General features: G+C 46.8%; 1 protein-coding gene and 1 long non-coding RNA gene across 3 annotated transcripts in view; one reads left to right on the top strand and one right to left on the bottom strand.

Annotated features, from left to right (window-relative positions):
- KLHL6 (kelch like family member 6) overlaps positions 1-4,719 on the bottom strand; it is a 61,544-nt gene extending 56,825 nt beyond the window's left edge. Inside the window, exon 1 of the mRNA XM_032298474.1 lies at positions 4,311-4,719. Coding sequence (XP_032154365.1) covers positions 4,311-4,603 — 293 coding nt within the window. The 5' untranslated portion in view covers positions 4,604-4,719. The remainder of the gene's footprint in view (positions 1-4,310) is intronic.
- LOC116564963 overlaps positions 1-19,249 on the top strand; it is a 129,439-nt gene that overhangs the window by 81,247 nt on the left and 28,943 nt on the right. The window lies entirely within an intron of this gene.

Here is a 19,249-nt window from a genome sequence, read left to right as displayed (position 1 = left end):
AAAAAAAAAAAAATATGCAAGGCCTTAAAAATTTACTTCCAATGCACCGTTTCCTAGGAAGTTATTGGAGAATGTGCTTATCGGGGTAAGAGCATAAGCCAGAAAACAAGACAGGGGTTGATGGGAGAAGGCTCTATTCAGCACAGCAGACAGCCACGGGAATGATGGAGAAGTAGCTGAGTCCTGGCCAGCCTGCAAATCCAGGGAACACGTGTCAGACGGTGCAAGGGAGGAAGATCCCGAGGAAAATGGAACTGGCAGATTCTCTGAAGCACTGGACCACATAAAAGATTTCTGTGAACAAAAGACACCCCAAAGACAAAGCAGATTTTTCATTTGAGTGAATTAATAACTTCAGGAAAGACAAAAAGATTTACAGGAAAGGAAGTGTCATCATTGAGCAATTGGGCTCAACAGAGAACAATGTTTTCATGAATATAATCATGGAAACGCGTGTCGTGGTAACATTATGTTGAAAGATTACATGGAAGGAAAGCATATGGCGAGAGGGTTAGGCAGAGATGCTAAATCGTCATCTGAAATCAATAAACGATGTCTAACACGGAAAAATCAAGAAAGAGCAGTATCAGCGTATTTTGTAGAAATGTAGACCTGATGCCAGGAGAAACAAATAGAAGTTGAAAATGGCAGCCTTGCTGGGCGCGGTGGCTCACACATATCTGTAATAAAAAATATACATGAAAAATGGAAAGGCAATGAAGAGACAGTTCACAAAAAAAGAACAGCAGCTGACCCTTAAACATATGAAGAGACGTTTGATCTACCTAAAAACAAGAAAAGAGACTTAGACTCCCACACAATAATAGTGGGAGACTTCAACATCAATATTAGACAGATCAGTGAGACAGAAAGTTAACATCGATATCTAGGACTTGAACTCAGATCCGGAACAAGTAAACTTAATTCACATTTATTGAACTCTCCACTTTAAATACACAAAATATACACTCTTATCGGTACCACATCACACCTATTTACAGGTTTAAATGAAATATTGATTGGCTGCTTGTTAGTTATTTTCTTCCCTCATTGTTTTATTTTTTTTCATGTCTCTATTATTAAACACAATTATAGGCATACCCATTTTTAGACTGCATTCTAGCCCGAAAACAAAAAAAAAGAAAGAAAAACACAAATTCAAGCTAAATTGAGATATTCTTTGTCGTTTATCAGATTGGTAAAAATTCAGCAGTTGGATGACCCCCTCTTTTGGTAAGGCTGTGGGGAATGCAACATGATTCAACCCCTATCAAGGAGAAGATGCAATAATCACTAAGACAGAAGATACATTTGACTCAGCAAATCCTCTTCAGGACATGCACAGGAAAAGGACTTACGTTTAAGGTCATTCATTACAACATGGTTTATCATAGCAGAATGTAGATTAGAAATGATCCAAATGTCTGTCAATGGGGAAGTGTTTGATAAAGTATGCTCAGTCCCTTAGTGGAAAGCATTTATTTTCTCAATGAATAAAGGAAAAAAAATGACATAATTTTACAACCGGCTTCCAGGCTTTCGGAAGCACAGAGAGCTATATCAAAAGTCTCCCAGAGGCAGCGGTTGCAGGGAGCTAAGATCGCGTCACTGCGCTCCAGCCTGGTGACAGAATGAAACTCCATCTCAAAAAGAAAAGAAAAGAAAAGAGCCTCCCAAATAGAGCAGACTCCCTGACCTTCCTAAACCTGAGCATAAGAAGAACCCCTTTTGAAACCTTAGACACAAAGCAAGAGAGGCAGTGAGACCGCATCCGATTTAACGTCAGCCCAAGGTCTAGACCCCAGCTTGGCTACTTTTTTTTTTTTTTTTTTTTTTTTTTTGAGACGGAGTTTCACTCTTGTTACCCAGGCTGGAGTGCAATGGCGCGATCTCGGCTCACCACAACCTCCGCCTCCTGGGCTCAGGCAATTCTCCTGCCTCAACCTCCTGAGTAGCTGGGATTACAGGCATGCGCCACCATGCCCAGCTAATGTTTTATATTTTCAGTAGAGACGGGGTTTCACCATGTTGACCAGGATGGTCTCGATCTCTTGACCTCGTGATCCACCTGCCTCGGCCTCCCAAAGTGCTGGGATTACAGGCTTGAGCCACCGCGCCCGGCTGGCTACTTTTTGATTCACCGTGACACTCTGGCCCTCGGCTCCTCATCTGTAGGATGGGGATGAGACTCCCGGCCTCGTCGGGTTGCTGTGGGGATGGAGTGGACTAGTGTGTGTGACACGGAAGCTACAGGGCCTGGCCCACCATAAGCGCTCCACACACAGGAGCTGATATTAATAGTAGCACCGGAAGAAAGAATCCTGTCTCCAGGACTGTACTCATTGTGGAAGGAAAGTCACGTTGGAAATCTCAAGAGAAGAGGCAAAAGTCACTGCTCTGAGGAGAAGAATTGAAGGAATTTCCTCTCATGCTCAGGCAGTTTGGGAGAGGCTCCGCATACGCAGGAGATACCTACGCCCGCGAGTTCTGAGCTTCTCACTGCTATCGCCTCCTCTGATGACTGGCAGAGACTCCTAAGAACCATAGATCAGCAGGGCTTAAAGGACCTGAGCCCAAATACCCGTTTAGAATGAGAAAACCGAGGACCAGAGAAGGCCAGTGATGAACTCAAGGCCCCACAGCCAGCGGACCTGGTCCACAGCCAGGCCAACCCACAAAACTGCTACCAGGTATGCATTTCACGATAGCAAGGAATACAAAAGAATAAACCTAAATGCGAGTACCCAGGGCATTGAACTAACCTGACTTTACTCACTCCTTAAAGGGCCGTAATCAACGTAAAGCATGTGATTGAGGCTGGCGGAGAAAGCAAGGTGTTTCTATCAACCCATTTTGATGGCTGTGTTGACGCTTTACATTTTACACACTTCCCGCAGAATGAAACCCCAAACCTGGTGGCAGCTTGCATTGCAGTAACAAGGATTTCCAGAATGTACCCCATCCCTGCTCCAGCAATGACTGGCTATGTAATGCTGAGCTTTCATGTCCTCATTTGTGAAAGAAGATATCAGCCACCTTCATCATGCTGTTATAAAAATAAAATCAGGTAACTATGTCTGTCTGGCATACAGCAGCCACTGCTTTCCCCAAAGCCAGCTGTCTCCTGGCCTTATCAGCACCGGAGACCTCATCAGTCCTGCCACAACCGCCGATCCTGCTCTGGGAGTTACAAAGAAAGGTTTTTCCCCAGGCACCTCAGGAAAAAAAAAAAAAAAAGAAAGAGAACACCTTCCATAATACTTTCATAGGCCAATGGCTTTCAATTTCCTCAGCCAGAATCAAGAGCTAAGCAGAACCTCATTAAGAAGAATTATAAGGGTATTTCTTTTCAAGTTACCAAAATGCCTTCTTCCTTATCCACATTGCCCTTGCAGGCTGCTTCCCCGTGTCCGTGCTGACATGGAGAACACTGGATCCAGAAGCGTTCACCGGGCTCCTGGTACTATAAAATTCCTACCCCGGGGACGTGCTCATGCGAAACTCTCAATAAATCGTTCTTAGCTGAACCAAGCAGAATCAGGAAAAGAATTCCAAGGAAGATACATTGAGCATCTACTTCCTATAGGCTAGATACTGGGTAAGCCCCCTTCTGTGCTCTTGTTTAATGATGACAATGCTGAGAGGTGATCACCACTGTCCTCACCTTACAGATGACGAACCAGTCAGAGCACTGTGCCTTGCCTAAAGTTTCACTGTTGAGAAGGAACCGGGTCTCCTGACTCCAGGTCTTCCCACTGTGAGGCCACCAGTTTATTGCAGCTGGAGGTCTCTCGCATCTAAAGCATCGTTGTAACTGCTTTCCCTTTCTGCACTCTGCCTGTGCACACAGAAGCCCCTAATTTGTAACAAGTCCTTTGATAACTCCAAGAGAGGGCCACATCCTTTTTCTCTATGTCTGTTGATTAACGAAGATGACACTATGCTTCCAACACATTAGTCAGACCAAGGGGAAAAATCCCTGACTTCAGGGATTTTCCATCCTTTGGAACAAGGAAATATACACAGAAGGGTTACCGTAAAACATAAATATTGCTTTTTAAATGATGCCAGTCTCTCTTTTAATGTGGCCTGAATCCTAAAAATTTAAAGTGTGATTGTGTCCATTCTTATATTTTAAGTAAACACACAAGCCTTAATATATGTGTAAGCCAAAAAAAAAAAAAAAAAAAAATATATGTGTAAGCCATAAATATCACGGCCAGCTATTTAAGAGTGGGTTCTCACGCTAACACAGCTCTTCCTTGCCCCTTCCTTGCACCCAGTTTGACTCCAGTCCTAGGCGTGCTAACCTGAAATAGTTGCTGGCCGCGGCAAGCACCACGCGGTGGCAGGAGAATTCCTGAATGTCCACACAGAGGATGACGTCTGTCAGCGCGTTTTCCATTCGCAGAGTCTCCAGGCCATTCTGAAGAATTAAGGAGAGTCCCGCGTCATCAAATTTTACCTTTTCCCCATTTAAGATCTCCACCAAGTCTCCCCTCTTCCGGGAGGGCTCATCTGCAGAAGGCGCCAGGGGCCCTTCCAAACTCTTCTCTACCACGTCACCCATGGTCCAGGCGCCCCTTTGTCCTGCCGTCAACATGGATTCTGAAGGAGCGCCCAAGTGTCAGGCAGGCCCCATTGCAGAAGCTGAGCGGATTTCCTGTGCAGGGCCCCCCACTTAGCAGCAGCTGTCACACACGCATAACAGGAAGTCTCGCACTTTCTCATCCTGTTACTACAAATGCCAGCAACTTCTATTCTTCTTCTTTCTGTGAATAATCACAGGGTTAGAAATGACTTAGAATAGGCATGTGGGAGGGGGCTCTGGAGGAGGAGTGGCCTCTTTGAGTCCCCTGTGAGTGCCGTGTGTTTATTTTGGTGCATCTCCCACCTCACATCCGTGAGCAGAAAGCCTCCGTTGGTGGCTAGGACATGCCCACCCGTGGTGCTTCCATAACCCAAGTCATCAATGAGGGGATGGACAGGAGACATTCCATAATCCTCCCAGGGGTCTGAAACCCCCCAATGATCCAACCCCTGCCCTTTGCACACCTTGGAAAGCCCCACTTATCCCTAGCAGTCTCATTTCCCGCAGCACTGCCGATCATGCACCTTCCTCCTCCTCCCTGCTCAGGGAAAATCAATGTCATGGCAAACATGAATGTCTTCTCCCCACAGAAAAATGTCTAGGCCAGGCACAGTGGCTCACACCTGTAATCCCAGCACTTGGGAGGCCAAGGTGGGTGGATCGCCTGAGGTTGGGAGTTCAAGACTAGCCTGACCAACATGGAGAAACCCCTGCTCTACTAAAAATATACAAAAATTAGCCAGGCATGGTGGCGCATGCCTGTAATCCCAGCTACTAGGAGGCTGAGGCAGGAGAATTGCTTAAACCTGGGAGGCGGAGGTTGCAGTGAGCTGAGATCATGCCTTTGCACTCCAGCCTGGGCAACAAGAGCAAAACTCCATCTAAAAAAAAAAGTCTATTGTTTCAGATATGCTTTGGGGACACAAAAGAAATGATTTCTGAAACTCCATCACCAGCATCTTCTCAGAAGACGAGTCAAGGTAGGTCCACACTTAGTTGCCCCAGCAAGTCTCAAACTAGCCCAGCGTCCACTGACCATGCGTCTAATGGGGGATCCTGAAGTCTTTTTATTACCTCTGCAGGTCTCAGTTAAGTAGTAATTACCGTCATTATTAAAATCTCATGATATCCTGGGGAATTTATAGGAGCGTATTAGTTAGCGTTCTCCAGAGAGACAGAACCAAAAGGATACCTGGGAGAGACAGCAGAGGAAAATTATTGGGGGAACCGCTCACATGATCATGGAGGCTGAGAAGTCGCATGACAGGCCCCGGAGGGCTCAGTTCAAGTCCAAAGGCCTCAGAACCAGGGAAGATGGTGTAACTCTCAGTCCAAGGTCAAAGGCCTGAGAGCCCAGGGGGAGGGGAGACTGGGGTACATCTTGAGTCCCAAGGCGGGGGATCCTGGAATTCTGTTGCTCAGTGCAGCAGATGACTGTGTGCAGCTCCTGGAGGCAGAGACATTCAGCTTTCCTCTGTTTTTGTTTTCTCCGGGCCCCTGGCTGGCTGGACGGTGCCCACCCACACTGAGAGTGAATCTTCTCTACCGAGTCCACTCAGGCTCACACACTAAGCTGTCCTGGAAACAACCTCACAGACACGCCCAACACAAGCGCTTTCCCAGGTTGCTAGGTATTTCTTAGCCCAGTAAACTTGACATCTAAAATTAACCGTCACAAGTACAGTCATGTCTAGCACAATGATATTTCAGTCGGTAATGGACTGCATATAAAATTGTAGTCCCGTAAGCTTACAACGGAGCATATAAAGAAACCTGACAGACCGCACGTATTGGCAGGGCAGATCAGGTCGTGGAAACGGCTGATTCAGTATGGTGCTGCTCTCATCCACCTCCAGGGGTTGGGAGCACCACCAGTCCTCCCAATCAACAGTCTCAGCCTTTTTCTCCAACCTGCTCAGTGGAGACTGAAGCCCCCTCCAGGAATTTCAGTTCTGCTCCATGGATCATTACTCCTACAATCAAGATCTTTGATATTACCCCAACTCGTCCTTTATCCACAGCTGTATCAATTAACATGTCTTTTGCTTTCGTAATGGAATAGCCCATCAAAAGTCGTTTAAACCAACAGGAATCTCACATGCTAAGAAGCCAAGGAGGAAGAGTCATCAAGATAGCTGACTAGAAGTGCCCAACACTTACCTCCTCCACAAAGAACAACCAAACCAGTAAGCAGATAACCACACACTGAATGATGTCTCTAAGAGAGAGCACTGGAATTCCCCAAGAAATCAACAGAGACCCATAGAGGCAGGCAAAGAAAACAGCTGGGAAGTAAAGCAGATGGCCTTGCTGCCTGAGACTGGCTCAGAGCCAAGACGGACTCTCCATTGTGGAGAAAAGGTGAGCAGCAGGTCCCCTAGCAGTCCACATCCCCACCCTGGATGCTCTTGATTCTAGCCACAAGGGAGCTCCTTAGCTCCCACAGGCCGTGAGCCTGATATGGGGAACCGATACGGAGCCTGGAGTCCACACAACTGCACTGTTGCAGCAAGGGGGTTGGTACTGGGTCCTACTCACCCCGAAGACCCCAGCAACTGCAACACAGTGCCATTTTGAGAGCCCATATACCAGCCATAGTCAGTGAGAAAATGCCACGGGAAAGTAATACCATTCATGATGGTAATAAAACAGATGTCAATGCCTAGGGATCACCGCAACCAGCAACATAGAGAAAACTGTCAAACTCCACTAAGAGATGTGAAAGAAAACTTAAACAAATATACCAAGCTCCTTTATGGAAAGCCTAAATATTACTAAAAGGACCAGTTCTTTCCAAATGCATTTGTACGTTTATTTTACTCTAATAAAAATTACAAGAAAATTTGGAGTTTAGGTTTTCTGTTTTGTTTTGTTTTGTTTTTTGACAGAGTCTTGCTCTGTCACCCAATCTGGAGTACAGTGGCCTGATCTCAGCTCGCTGTAACCTCCGCCTCCCAGGCTACTGTCATTATTAAAATCTCATGATATCCTGGGGAATTTATAGGAGCGTATTAGTTAGCGTTCTCCAGAGAGACAGAACCAAAAGGATACCTGGGGAGAGACAGCAGAGGAAAATTATTAGGGGAACTGCTCACACGATCATGGAGGCTGAGAAGTCGCATGACAGGCCCCGGAGGGCTCAGTTCAAGTCCAAAGGCCTCAGAACCAGGGAAGATGGTGTAACTCTCAGTCCAAGGCCAAAGGCCTGAGAACCCAGCGGGAGGGGAGACTGGGGTAAGAATTGAGTCCAAAGGCTTCTCCTGCCTCAGCCTCCCAAGTAGCTGGGACTACAGGCAAGCACCACCACACCTGGCTAATTTTTGGTATTTTTAGTAGAGACGGGGCTTTTGACATGTTGGCCAGATTGGTCTCAAACTGCTGGGCTCAAGTGATCCACCGCCTCGGCCTCCCAAAGTGCTAGGACTACAGGCATGAGCCGCCACACCTGCCCCAAGTTTAGGTTAAATTTAAACGAATGGTATCAAGATAGGCTCAAAGCTCAGTGGGACCATATGTAAAAGGATAAACATTAGGAATAGACTTTAAAGTGGACCCAGAGTCTTTTCTCCCTGGAAACTACAAAATTGAGATAAATATGGAATGTCGTATTCAGAAGCCCCGTATCTGAGTTGGAAATTGAGACTGCGTCCCAGTGTCAAAGTGATCTGGATCTTCCAGACGGCTGAGATGTCTCATTCTCACTGATCCAGTGGCAAAATTTCTGATGCGATTTTTAGAAAACATGTTTCTCAGTAAGAATAAGTAGTCACTCAAAGAAGGATATTCTGATGACATATTTATAGTTGCAAGGAGTCGCTTGAAGAAAGGTTGTTTCTTTCTTTTCAACATTTCATCCCTGTCTGGCTTCCTAGCCTGATGAATGGGAGGGCAGATTTTTACTTTCCGACCTGACCTTTTCTTTCTCAGCCCTTTGGAGATTAATAGTCATGAATTTAAATTGAGACCTGGCAGATGGCCAAGGTCAGCTTCCAGAACTCACATGCTTAGGCCAGGTGTGGTGGCTGTGTCTGTAATCCCAGCACTGGGGAGACCGAGGCAAGAAAATCCCTTGAGCCGAGAAGTTCCAGACCAGCCAGAGCAACATGACGAAACCCCATCTCTACAAAAAAAATATAAATTAAAAAAATTAGTCAGATGTGACGGCATGCATCTGTAGTCCCAGCTACTTGGAAGGCTGAGGCAGGAGGACTGCTTGAGCCCAGGAGGTAGAGGCTGCAGTGAGCCATGTTCTCACCACTGCATTCCAGCCTGGGCAACAGGACAAGACCCTGTCTCAAAAAAAAAAAAAAAAAAAAGCCATCCGTTGAGCTGTGTTCAGGACAACTATGGAGGCTCCAGTCGTCAGACTTCAGTGTCAAGGTGAAGTAGAGATGAAGCCAGGTGAATGAAGGAGAACTAGGTAAGACGGGATAGAGGGTGAGAGGAACAAGGCGGGAATGCAACACCGTCTAGGATTTTCGCATACGTCGGAGCTGGGCCCCAGGATGCCCACTTAGTCCAGCTGGTGGCCTTCTGCTTGGCTAAGGGGGCCTCACCGAAACATGAAGGACCAACACAGACCCCACGCCTCACCCCAGCCGCAGCTGCTGTGACCTTGCTCCTGTGCATAGCCGTCCAACCTTCTCCCTGGTCACTCTCCTCTGCTGTATATATTTTAATGCTCTGAATCTGTGTTCAAAGTACTGCTTTGCTGGCCGGGCATGGTGGCTCAGGCCTGCAATCCTATCACTTTGGGAGGCCACAGCGGGTGGATCACCTGAGGTCGGGAGATTGAGACCAGCCAGATCAACATGGAGAGACCCTGTCTCTACTAAAAATACAAAAAAAAAAAAAAAAATGAGCCAGGCTTGGTGGCGCATGCCTGTGATCCCAGCTACTCGGGAGGCTGAGGCAGGAGAATCTCTTGAACTGGGAGGCAGAGGCCGTGTTGAGCAGAGATCGTGCCATTGCTCACCAGCCCGGGCAACAAGAGCAAAACTCTGTCTCAAAACAAAACAAAACAAAACAAAAAGTGCTGTGTTGTTTTATCCTTGCTATCGATTGTACCTTTTGTTAGTATTAAATGGCCCTTTTTATCGTGTTAATTTTTTTCTTTAAATGGTTTTCTTATTTGTCTGTAGTGTGTCTCACCACTCCTGCTGTCTTTGTGTTTACTTTTCCTAATATATCTTTGCCTCTTCTTCTGTGTTCTGGGAAATAGCCATCTTTTCTTAATGTTTCTGATGGTTGCAATGATGTTTAAACAAATAGGAAACCAATATTTATCTAATTATTACAGCACAAAGCCTAGAGATAACTTGGATTATCCGTAGGCTTGGATAACTCGGCTTACCTCCAGGCTCTGTGCTACAAGAACGAGATCAATACTGGTAACCAGCTGCTGACTTAACTTGAGGGTCTGGCATTTGAGACATCCTCCAACTAAATACATCCCAAGCCAACATCTGGATGGAGCACAGCAAACACGTTCCTTCGCCGGGCTGTGTTTGGGCAGGGACGCAGGAAAGAGATTTGGGGTGGTTGGCAAAGTTCAATTTCTTGGGCTTAGTGGCGTTTACAGAGGTATTGTGTGCCTTATACTAATTCACTAAACTGTGCATGGGTTTCTATCATTTTCCATGTTTTATTTGACAACAAAATGGTAGCAACGAGCATAACAATAACAGTCAGCCTGGACTGATGCCAGGGCTTTGCCAGTTGGCAGCTGAATGGGACCACAGTTCCAGACCCCAGGTCCTGAGCCGGTGCTGAGCCCCGCCCCGTGCTGAAGTGGCCCCCTCAGGGCTTTGTGTCTTCCTGGTAAATGTGAGGCAGATGAAACGTCCACCCAAGCCTTGGACAAGAGCAGCTTTGCCTGCCATCCTGTGGCCTCTTTCTGGTTCTGGTTAATACCTGAGGGCCCAGAAAACAGAGAAGCTACAGCTTTCAACTCAGGGCAGGGCTCCTCTGAGGCTCCTCAGCTCCCAGGTAGAGTGCGCCGGCCTCTCCCGACCACGCATCCTGCAGACACCGCTGACCTGGCCTCTCCCTCTGCCTGATTCCAGGGTGCCCAGCGCCCCCAGGCCCTGCCCATCAAGTGGCTGGCCCTAGGCTCCTCAGGCCAACTCCTCTTGCCAGCACATCCTGTCATAATAATCATGAAAGATAAATGCTTTCATCCAAAACAATGACATGGGGTCTGCCTGAATCCCAAACAGGAAGCTGGAAAGGCGCCCGAGGCGAAAGGCAAGGCTGATCTAAGCGGTGAGGCCAAACATCAAAATCCAAGAACAAAGCAGAGCCCAGAGCTGAGGCTGAGGGTTTTCTATTTTTTTTTTTATTTAAAAAAAGACAAGATTTCACCATGTTGGCCAGGCTGGTCTTGAACTCCTAACCTCAGGTGATTCACCCCTCTTGGCCTCCCAAAGTGCTGAGATTACAGGCGTGAGCCACCGTGCCCGGCCAAGGGTTTTATAACTTAATCCAGAGGGGGTCCTTCTTAAAAGATCAGTGTTAAGGCTTTATTTCCTCTTATAAATTCTGCATACAACATACACTTTCCATAGCATAATGTTCCTAGCCAGCAGAGTGAAAGGCTTGTCATATATGAGTTATAATTTTTTAAACTTTCTATTCGGGACCACCCAGCCTGGTCCCTGAGTGTCACCCTGGCATGTGCCCCGCAGCCCTGATCTTACGGAAAGCCAGGCGTTCCCAAGAACCCTTCCAGGTGGTTCTGAGCAACCTCTCCTCAAAACAATGCCCACAAATTGGTGGAAGTAAGGCCGGGAGCGGTGACTCACACCTGTAATCCCAGCACTTTGGGAGGCTGAGGCGGGCAGATCACTTGAGCTCAGGAGTTCGAGATCAGCCTGAGCAATATGACGAAAGCCTGTCTCTGCCAAAAATACAAAACTTATCAGGGCATAGTGGCACGTGCCTGTAGTTCCAGCTACATGGGAGGCTGAGGTAGGATTGATTGAGACCGTGCGCTGTAGCTCACGCCTGTAATCACAGCACTTTGGAAGGCTGAGGCAGGCAGATCACTTGAGGTTAGGAGTTCAAGACCAGCCTGGCCAACACGGTAAAACCCTATCACTCCTAAAAACACAAAAAAATTAGCTGAACGTGGTGGTGCGTGCCTGTAGTCCCAGCTACTCGGGAGGCTGAGTCAGGGGAATCACTGGAACCCTGGAGGTGGAGGCTGCAGTGAGCCAAGATCACACCACTGCTCTCCAGCCTGGACAACAGAGCAAGACCCAGCCTCGAAAAAGAGAAGAAGGAGAAGGAGAAGGCGAAGGAGAAATGCTACACATCAGGGCTTTGTCCTTGAAATTAGCCATGATAGGAATATTTACACCATAGAAATTGATAAATGCTACACATCAGGACCTTGTCCTTGAAATTGGCCATGATAGGGATATTTACACCCTAGAAATTGATAAATGCTACATATCAGGGCTTTGACCTTGAGAGTCAGCTGTTGAACATTCACTATCGCCCCACTGTGACCCACCCCCCTTTTTAGATTGCCAAGGTCCTGGGGCCTCCGTGGATGTGCGCCACCCCCTAGCTCCAGTTCAGGCTCTACTCTTGGATTTCAGAGAGATCCTGCCTGACCCCCTTTCTGTGAGCTAGACTGATTGTGTCTCTGCTCCTTACATGCAGATGAGCTTCCCCAAAGCAGAGGCAGAGCAGCATTGTGACGCTCATCTGCCAGGCCCACATGCTAACTAACCACTGCACCACCCTTCCTCTGCAGCCCCCACTGTGGCCCTCACCTCCAAACACTCACGACAGAAGCCACATCTGCTCCCAGCAGCCACAGTGGGCAAAAAAAATAAAGTAAAAATGAAGCCACTTCTACAGCCCAGCGTGGCACCTTCCAGCTTCTATACCTGCCCTGGGGCAAATCTAGTTTTCTCATACAGGGATTTCCCGACAGATATTAACTTTTGGACCATCCCATGTGGCCTCACACTTGCCGTCCCAGCATGGCGTGTGTCCTGGTTCGCCTCTTGGCCAGGCTTGCCCAAGTTATTAAGGGGCCTGGTGGCAGCCCTAAGGGGACTAGCCCTCCGGTTTGGAGTTCATGGAAGAACCTTGTCTCTGGGAGGAAGGGGGAGGAGCAAGGCAAGACTCCAGTCCTGGAGGAACAGCAACACAAGCCATGGTGCTGGAGAACCGAGGACCGCAGACGAGCATAAGGTCGGTTGATGATGGTTTCTCGAAAGGGTTTTAAAACCAGATCAATACCGGCCGGGCACGGAGGCTCACATCTATAACCCCAGCACTTTGGGAAGCCGAGGCAGGTGGATCCCCTGACGTCGGGAGTTTGAGACCAGCCTGACCAACATGGAGAAATCCCGTCTCTACTAAAATACAAAATTAGCTGGGCGTGTGGCACATGCCTGTAATCCCAGCTACTTGGGAGGTTGAGGCAGGAGAATCACTTGAACCTGGGAGATGGAGGTTGCAATGAGCCGAGATCACGCCACTGCATTCCAGCCTGGGCAACAAGAGCGAAACTCCGTCTCAAAAAAAAAACCAGGCCAATGCCTCTGTTCCATATACCCACAAATTGGAAGTAATAATAGTATCCACCTCAATGTGTTGCAGAAATGAGGAAGTTCGTGAAGCCTTTGGAACAATGGCTGGCATGTGTTAAGCACTACGTAAGAATTAGCTATTTTTATGCAAACCCTCCTGTGGAAAAAAAGTGTGTACATTTCATTCTAAATCGGGCTTCTGGCTTCAGACCAAAAAACCCTTCAATGCCCTTTGTTGGTATCTACAGGCCGTCTGTTTTCCCATGTTATCTTGGATCAACTTCACATAGTCAGTGTAGACGGGCGCATACACCGCCACCTCCCCAGGGAAATAAAGATTTCTGTCACCCCACCCTCTGCATCAGAAACGTTATTCTGTCCAGAGTCATAACGATCCATAGAAGGATTTCTCCATCTTGGAAAATGTTCCCATAAGGAGCCTGAATTAGAGAGGCATTTTGAAAAAAAAAATTTTTACAGATGATGCTAGTACTAAGAGCACCATTTATCGAGCTGTTATTAAGTTTTCTGTGTAACCTTCCTCATTTTATTTCCTTTTATCCTGATAACTTGATAAAATAGATGACTTTCCTCTTTTTACAACTGGGGAAACCAAGGCTTACAGCTGAAGTTGGCTGTTCTGTCCCAGGTCACACAGGTATACCAGGTAAGTCAGTAGTAGTACTTGGCTGCCCATGTCCTATTTAATGAAAAGTTACCAGCCCACATCCTCTATCGCCCAGAAAGCCATTTTTCAGTGCCACACGACTCAGTCGTTTCCTCTTATTAATTGAACTAGAGTGAGTGCCCCACCCAAAGACAGCCAAGTACAGGGGTTAGTTCACGGACACGCACAGCTGGCTCAGACATATCAGATACGGCCTTACCTGGTGCCTCGTGCCTGTAATCCCAGCAGTTTGGGAGGCCAAGGCAGGTGGACAGCTTGTGCCAAGGAGTTCAAGACCACCCTGGACAAAATAGGGAGGCCATGGCTCTATAAAAAAATTTTTTTAGTAGCTGGGTGTGGTTGTGCACGCCTATGCCTCCAGCTCCTCAGAAGGCTCAGGCGGCAGGGTCTCTCGAGCCTGGGAGGTGGAGGCTACAGTGAGCCATGATCAGATACCACTGCACGCTAGACTGGGCAACAGAGCAAGACCCAGTCTCAAAAAAAAAAAATCAGATAGAATCATTGGACTTTCTCTCTCGCTCTCTTTTTCTCTGCCTCCCTCTGTCTCTGTGAAATTTGAAATAAGGAGCACAGCGTTTGCCATTTGGCAGCAGAAACAGGAGGCAAAAGGATTCATCAAGATCCACAAGACAGAGTCAGAGCCATGACAAGCTAAAGCCCTGTGCAAGCCAAACTTCCAATAAGCAGAAACTGTTAGGAAGCAGAGGAACCCAGAAGGCATAACAAGGAGACTGCCAGCATGCAGGAAGTGGCGGAGACAGGTGCCCCTGAGCTGGGTGGAAGAAAGATGATGGGCTCCTGCTGATGAAGTCCTGAGGCCACCGTGGTTCTGGACCCACGCTCCTGCTCCAGCTAGGGTTCAGCTCGTAGACTTTAGACAGATTTCTGCCTGGCGCCCACTTTTCTCAAAGTGGCTTGATTGAGACTGTTCCTTTCATCCAAATGTGGCTCCCTGGAACAGAAGCAGAGCAGTGGTGTGAAGTTCATCCATCTGACCCCACACACTGTCCTCTGCGCGCCTGTCCTCCACAGACCAGAGCTGTAGCCAGGAGCAAGATGGGCCCTAGAAAAGGGTCAGATGTCACAGCCGCAGCCAGTGCTAATTGAGATCTGCTATCCGTATCCAAATCTGAAGTGTACTTGCAAATGAATAGTCAAAGAATAAACGGGAAACTGCAAAATTCTAAAACGTGGATTTTGTCAATAAGGACAGCCCCCCAATGTTCACTTATTGCTAAGGGGAGGAAAGCTATAAAAAAGCAATGTACATCGTGGCCGGGTGCGGTGGCTCACACCTGTAATCCCAGCACTTTGGGAGGCTGAGGCAAGCGGGTCACTTGAAGTCAGGAAGTCAGGACCAACCTGGCCAAGATGGTGAAACTCCATCTCTACTAAAAATTTTGAAAATTAGCTAGGTGTGGTGGTGGGCATCTGTAATCTCAGCTACTCAGAAGGCTGAAGCAAGAGAATTGCTTGAACCCGGGAGGTGGAGGTTGCAGTAAACCCTGGGTGATAGGGTGACACGCCATCTCAAAAACAAAAAGTAATGTACATTATGTTGCCAGTTTTGCAAATATGAGTGAGTGTGTTTCTGTATATGTATATATATATATGTATGATAAAGACCAGAAGGAAAGGCCTTCGCTCATTCATCAAATACTTAATGATAGAACAGTGTACAAAAATCTGTTCTGCAGATACAATGATGAACAAAAAGTAACATAGTTCCTACCCTCAAGGAGCATGCAGTCCAGTGAGGGAGAGCAACACTAAGAAAGAAGCTCACACATTGCAATCATTCTAAATGCTCTAAGGCAGCTGCACTTGCTGAAGGACCTTTATCAGGGCCAATCTGACGTGGTCAGAGATCAGCGGAGGCCTGTCTGATGACCCAGATATGATGGGTGAATACACACCACCCACATGAACAGCAGGGAAGAGTTGTCCAGGCAGAGGTCGCAGCACGGGCAAAGCCCCACTGTGGGAGAGGCTACACTGGAGTGCAGTGGTGCGATCTCCGTCACCGCAGCCTCCGCCTCCCAGATCCAGGTGATTCTCCTGCCTCAGCCTCCCGAGTAGCTGGGATCACAGGCATGTGCCACCACGCCCAGCTAAATTTTGTAATTTTAGTAGAGATGGGATTTCTCTACCTGGTATTACAGATGTGAGCCACCGCGCCCGGCCTTGTTTTGATTTTTGAATCCCACAGATAAGTGAGAACATGTGATATTTGTCTTTCTGAGCCTGGCTTATTTCACTTAACATAATGATCTCCAGTTCCATCCAGGTTGTGGCAGATGACTGGATCCCATTCTTTTTTATGACTGAATAGCAGTTCATTGTGTATATGTACCACCTTTTCTTTATGTATTTATCTGTCGATAGACACAGGTTGCGTCCAAATCTTAGCTGTTGTCAACAGTGCTGCAACAAACACAGGATTGCAGCTATCCCTTCAATGTACTGCTTTCCTTTCTTTTGGGTACGCACCCAGCAGCGGGCTTGCTGGATCCTATGGTAACTCAATTTTTAGCTTTTTGAGGAACCTCCAAACTGTTTTCCATAGTGGTTGTACTAATTTACATTCCCACCAACAGTGTACAAGGGTTCCCTTTTCTCCACATCCTCACCAATATTTCTTTTTCTTTTTTCTTTTTGAGACGGAGGCTTGCTCTGTCACCCAGGCTGGAGTGCAGTGGCATGATCTCAGCTCACTGCGACCTCCACCTCCCAGGTTCATGCAATTGTCCTGCCTCAGCCCTCCGAGTAGCTGGAACTACAGGCATGCGCCACCATGCCCGGCTAATTTTTATATTTTTAGTGGAGACAGGGTTTCACTATGTTGGTCAAGCTGGTCTTGAGCTCCTGATCTCAAGTGATCCACCTGCCTCGGCCTCCCACAGTGCTGGGATTACAGGCGTGAGCCACTGCACCTGGTCCCTCACCAGCATTTCTTATCGCCTTTTGGATATAAACCATCTTAGCTGGGGTGAGATGATATCTCACCGTAGTTTTGATTTGCATTTTTCTGATGATCAGTGATGCTGAGCACCTTTTCCTATGCCAGTTTGTCATTTGTATGTCTTCTTTTGAGAAATTATTATTTTAATCTTTGGCCCGCTTTTGATGTGATTATTAGACTTTTTCCTATAGGGTTGTTTGAGCTCCTGATATATTGTGGTTATTCATTCCTTGTCAGATGGGGAGTTTGCAAATATTTCCTCCCATTCTGCGGGTTGCCTCTTCACTCTGCTGATTGTTTCCTTTGCTGTGCAGAAGCTTTTTCACTCGACGGTATCCCATTTTTCCATTTTTACTTCGGTTGCCTGTGCTTGTGGGGCATTGCTCAAGAAATCTTTGCCCAGACCAATGTCCTGGAGATTTTCCCCCAATGTTTCCTTGTAGTAGTTTCACAGCTTGAGATCTTAGACGTAAGCCTTTAATCCACTTTGATTTGATTTTCTTATATGGCAAGATACTAGGGGTCCGCTTTCCTTCTTCTGCCTATGGATATCCAGTTTTCCCAGCACCATGTACTGAAGAGACGCTCTTTTCCCCACTGTATATATGTTTTTGGAGACTTTGTCAAAAATGAGTTCACTGTGGGCATGTGGATTCCTTTCCAGGTTCTAAGAAAAGAAAGAAAATTCTGACACATTCTACAACGTAATGAACCTGAAGGACATTATGCTAAGTGAAATAAGCCAGACACAAAAGGACAAATGCTGCATAATTCTACTAATGTGAAGGACCTAGGGTTCTCAAATTCATAGAGACAGAAAGAACGGTGGCTGCAGGGCTGGAAGGAAGGGGAAATGGGTATTGTTTAATGGGTACAGAGTTTCAATTTTTTTTTTATTTCTGAAAAGATGTAGATGGGTCTTAAGCTTGTACAGAGTTTCAGTTTTGCAAGATGAAAAATGTTTTGGGCTAGACTCGGTGGCTTATGCCTGTAATCCCAGCACTTTGGGAGGCCAAGGCAGGAAGACCACTTCACCTCAAGAGTTCCCAAGACTAGCCTGGGCAACATAGTGAGACCTCGTCTCTACAAAAAATAAAAAAGTCAGCAGGGTGTGATGGCGTGCACCCATGGTCCCAACTACTGGGGAGGCTGAAGCAGGAGGATCGCTCGAGCCTGGGAGGTCAAGGCGGCAGTGAGCTGTGATCGCACCACTGCAGCTATTCCAGACTGGGTGAGAGAGGGAGACCCTGTCTCAAAAAGAGAGGGAGAGAGACAAAGAAAAAGAAAAAAGTTTTGGAGACCAGCTGCATAACAATGTGTATGTAATCTAACGCTGCCAATCCCTGCACTTTAAAATGTTGGTTTCTTTTTTTTAATTAAAAAAATCAGCTAAAGAAAAGTACCTTTCTTTCTTTTTAAAAAAATAATTTCGACTTTTATTTATGTATTTATTTTTTGAGATAGAGTCTCACTCTGTCACCCAGGCTGGAGTGCAGTGGTGAGATCTCAGCTCACTGCAAGCTCCACCTCCCAGGTTCAAGTGATTCTCCTGCCTCAGCCTCCTGAGTAGCTGGGATTACAGGCATCCACCACCACACCCAGCTAATTTTTTGTATTTTTAGTAGGGATGGGGTTTCACCATGTTGGTCTTGAACTCCTTACCTTGTGATCTGCCCACCTCGGCCTCCCAAAGTGTTGGGATTACAGGCGTGAGCCACTGCCCCCGGCTCAATTATTATTTTAGATTCAGAGAGTACATGTGCAGGTATGTTACATGGGTATACTGTGTGACGTTGGGTTTGGAATATGATGAGCTGATCACCCAGGTCATGACCGTAGGACCCAATACCTACTCTTCAGCCCACAGATCCCCTCCCTCCTCAAGTAATCCCAGAGCCTCTTCTTCCCATCTTTATGTCCATGTGCTCTCCGTGCTTAGCTCCCTCTTGTAAGTGAGAATGTGCAGTATTTGGTTTTTTTTCTGCACTAATCACTTAGGATAATGGCTTCCAGCTGCACCCGCATTGCTGCAAAGAACATAATTTCACTCCAAGAAAAAGAATTTTCATTCTAGGTTTAACATATTGCAAATACTAGGCAAGGGGTGTTCCAGAGTCCCAAAAGTATTTATGTCAGGTGTGTGTTTCAAAATATCCTAAGATGAAGCGTATTGAATGTGGGTCTGCACTTACCATTGAATATGAATGAAAGTTGAGTACTGGGATATTTGAAGCCATCTAAGACATTTTCAATTTATGTGTGAATTAATCTGCTATAAAAGTGATATTAAAAGGTTGATTACATTGTCCCCAAAAAGTAGCCCTGAAGGACATTTTGGGGAAAGAAGGGAAATTTGAATATGAACACTATATTCGGTGACGTTGTGTCAAGGTTGTTCCTTGAACGTGATCATGGCATTGTGATCATGCCAGAGGATGTTCCCAGGAGATGCATGCTCT

This window comes from Sapajus apella, unplaced genomic scaffold (assembly GCF_009761245.1).
Source record: "Sapajus apella isolate SASKATOON/1434 unplaced genomic scaffold, GSC_monkey_1.0 scaffold38, whole genome shotgun sequence".
In the NCBI taxonomy this organism is placed as follows: Eukaryota; Metazoa; Chordata; class Mammalia; order Primates; family Cebidae; genus Sapajus; species Sapajus apella.
Note: the sequence above shows the minus strand (reverse complement) of the source record. Positions and strands in the feature narration are given on the sequence as shown.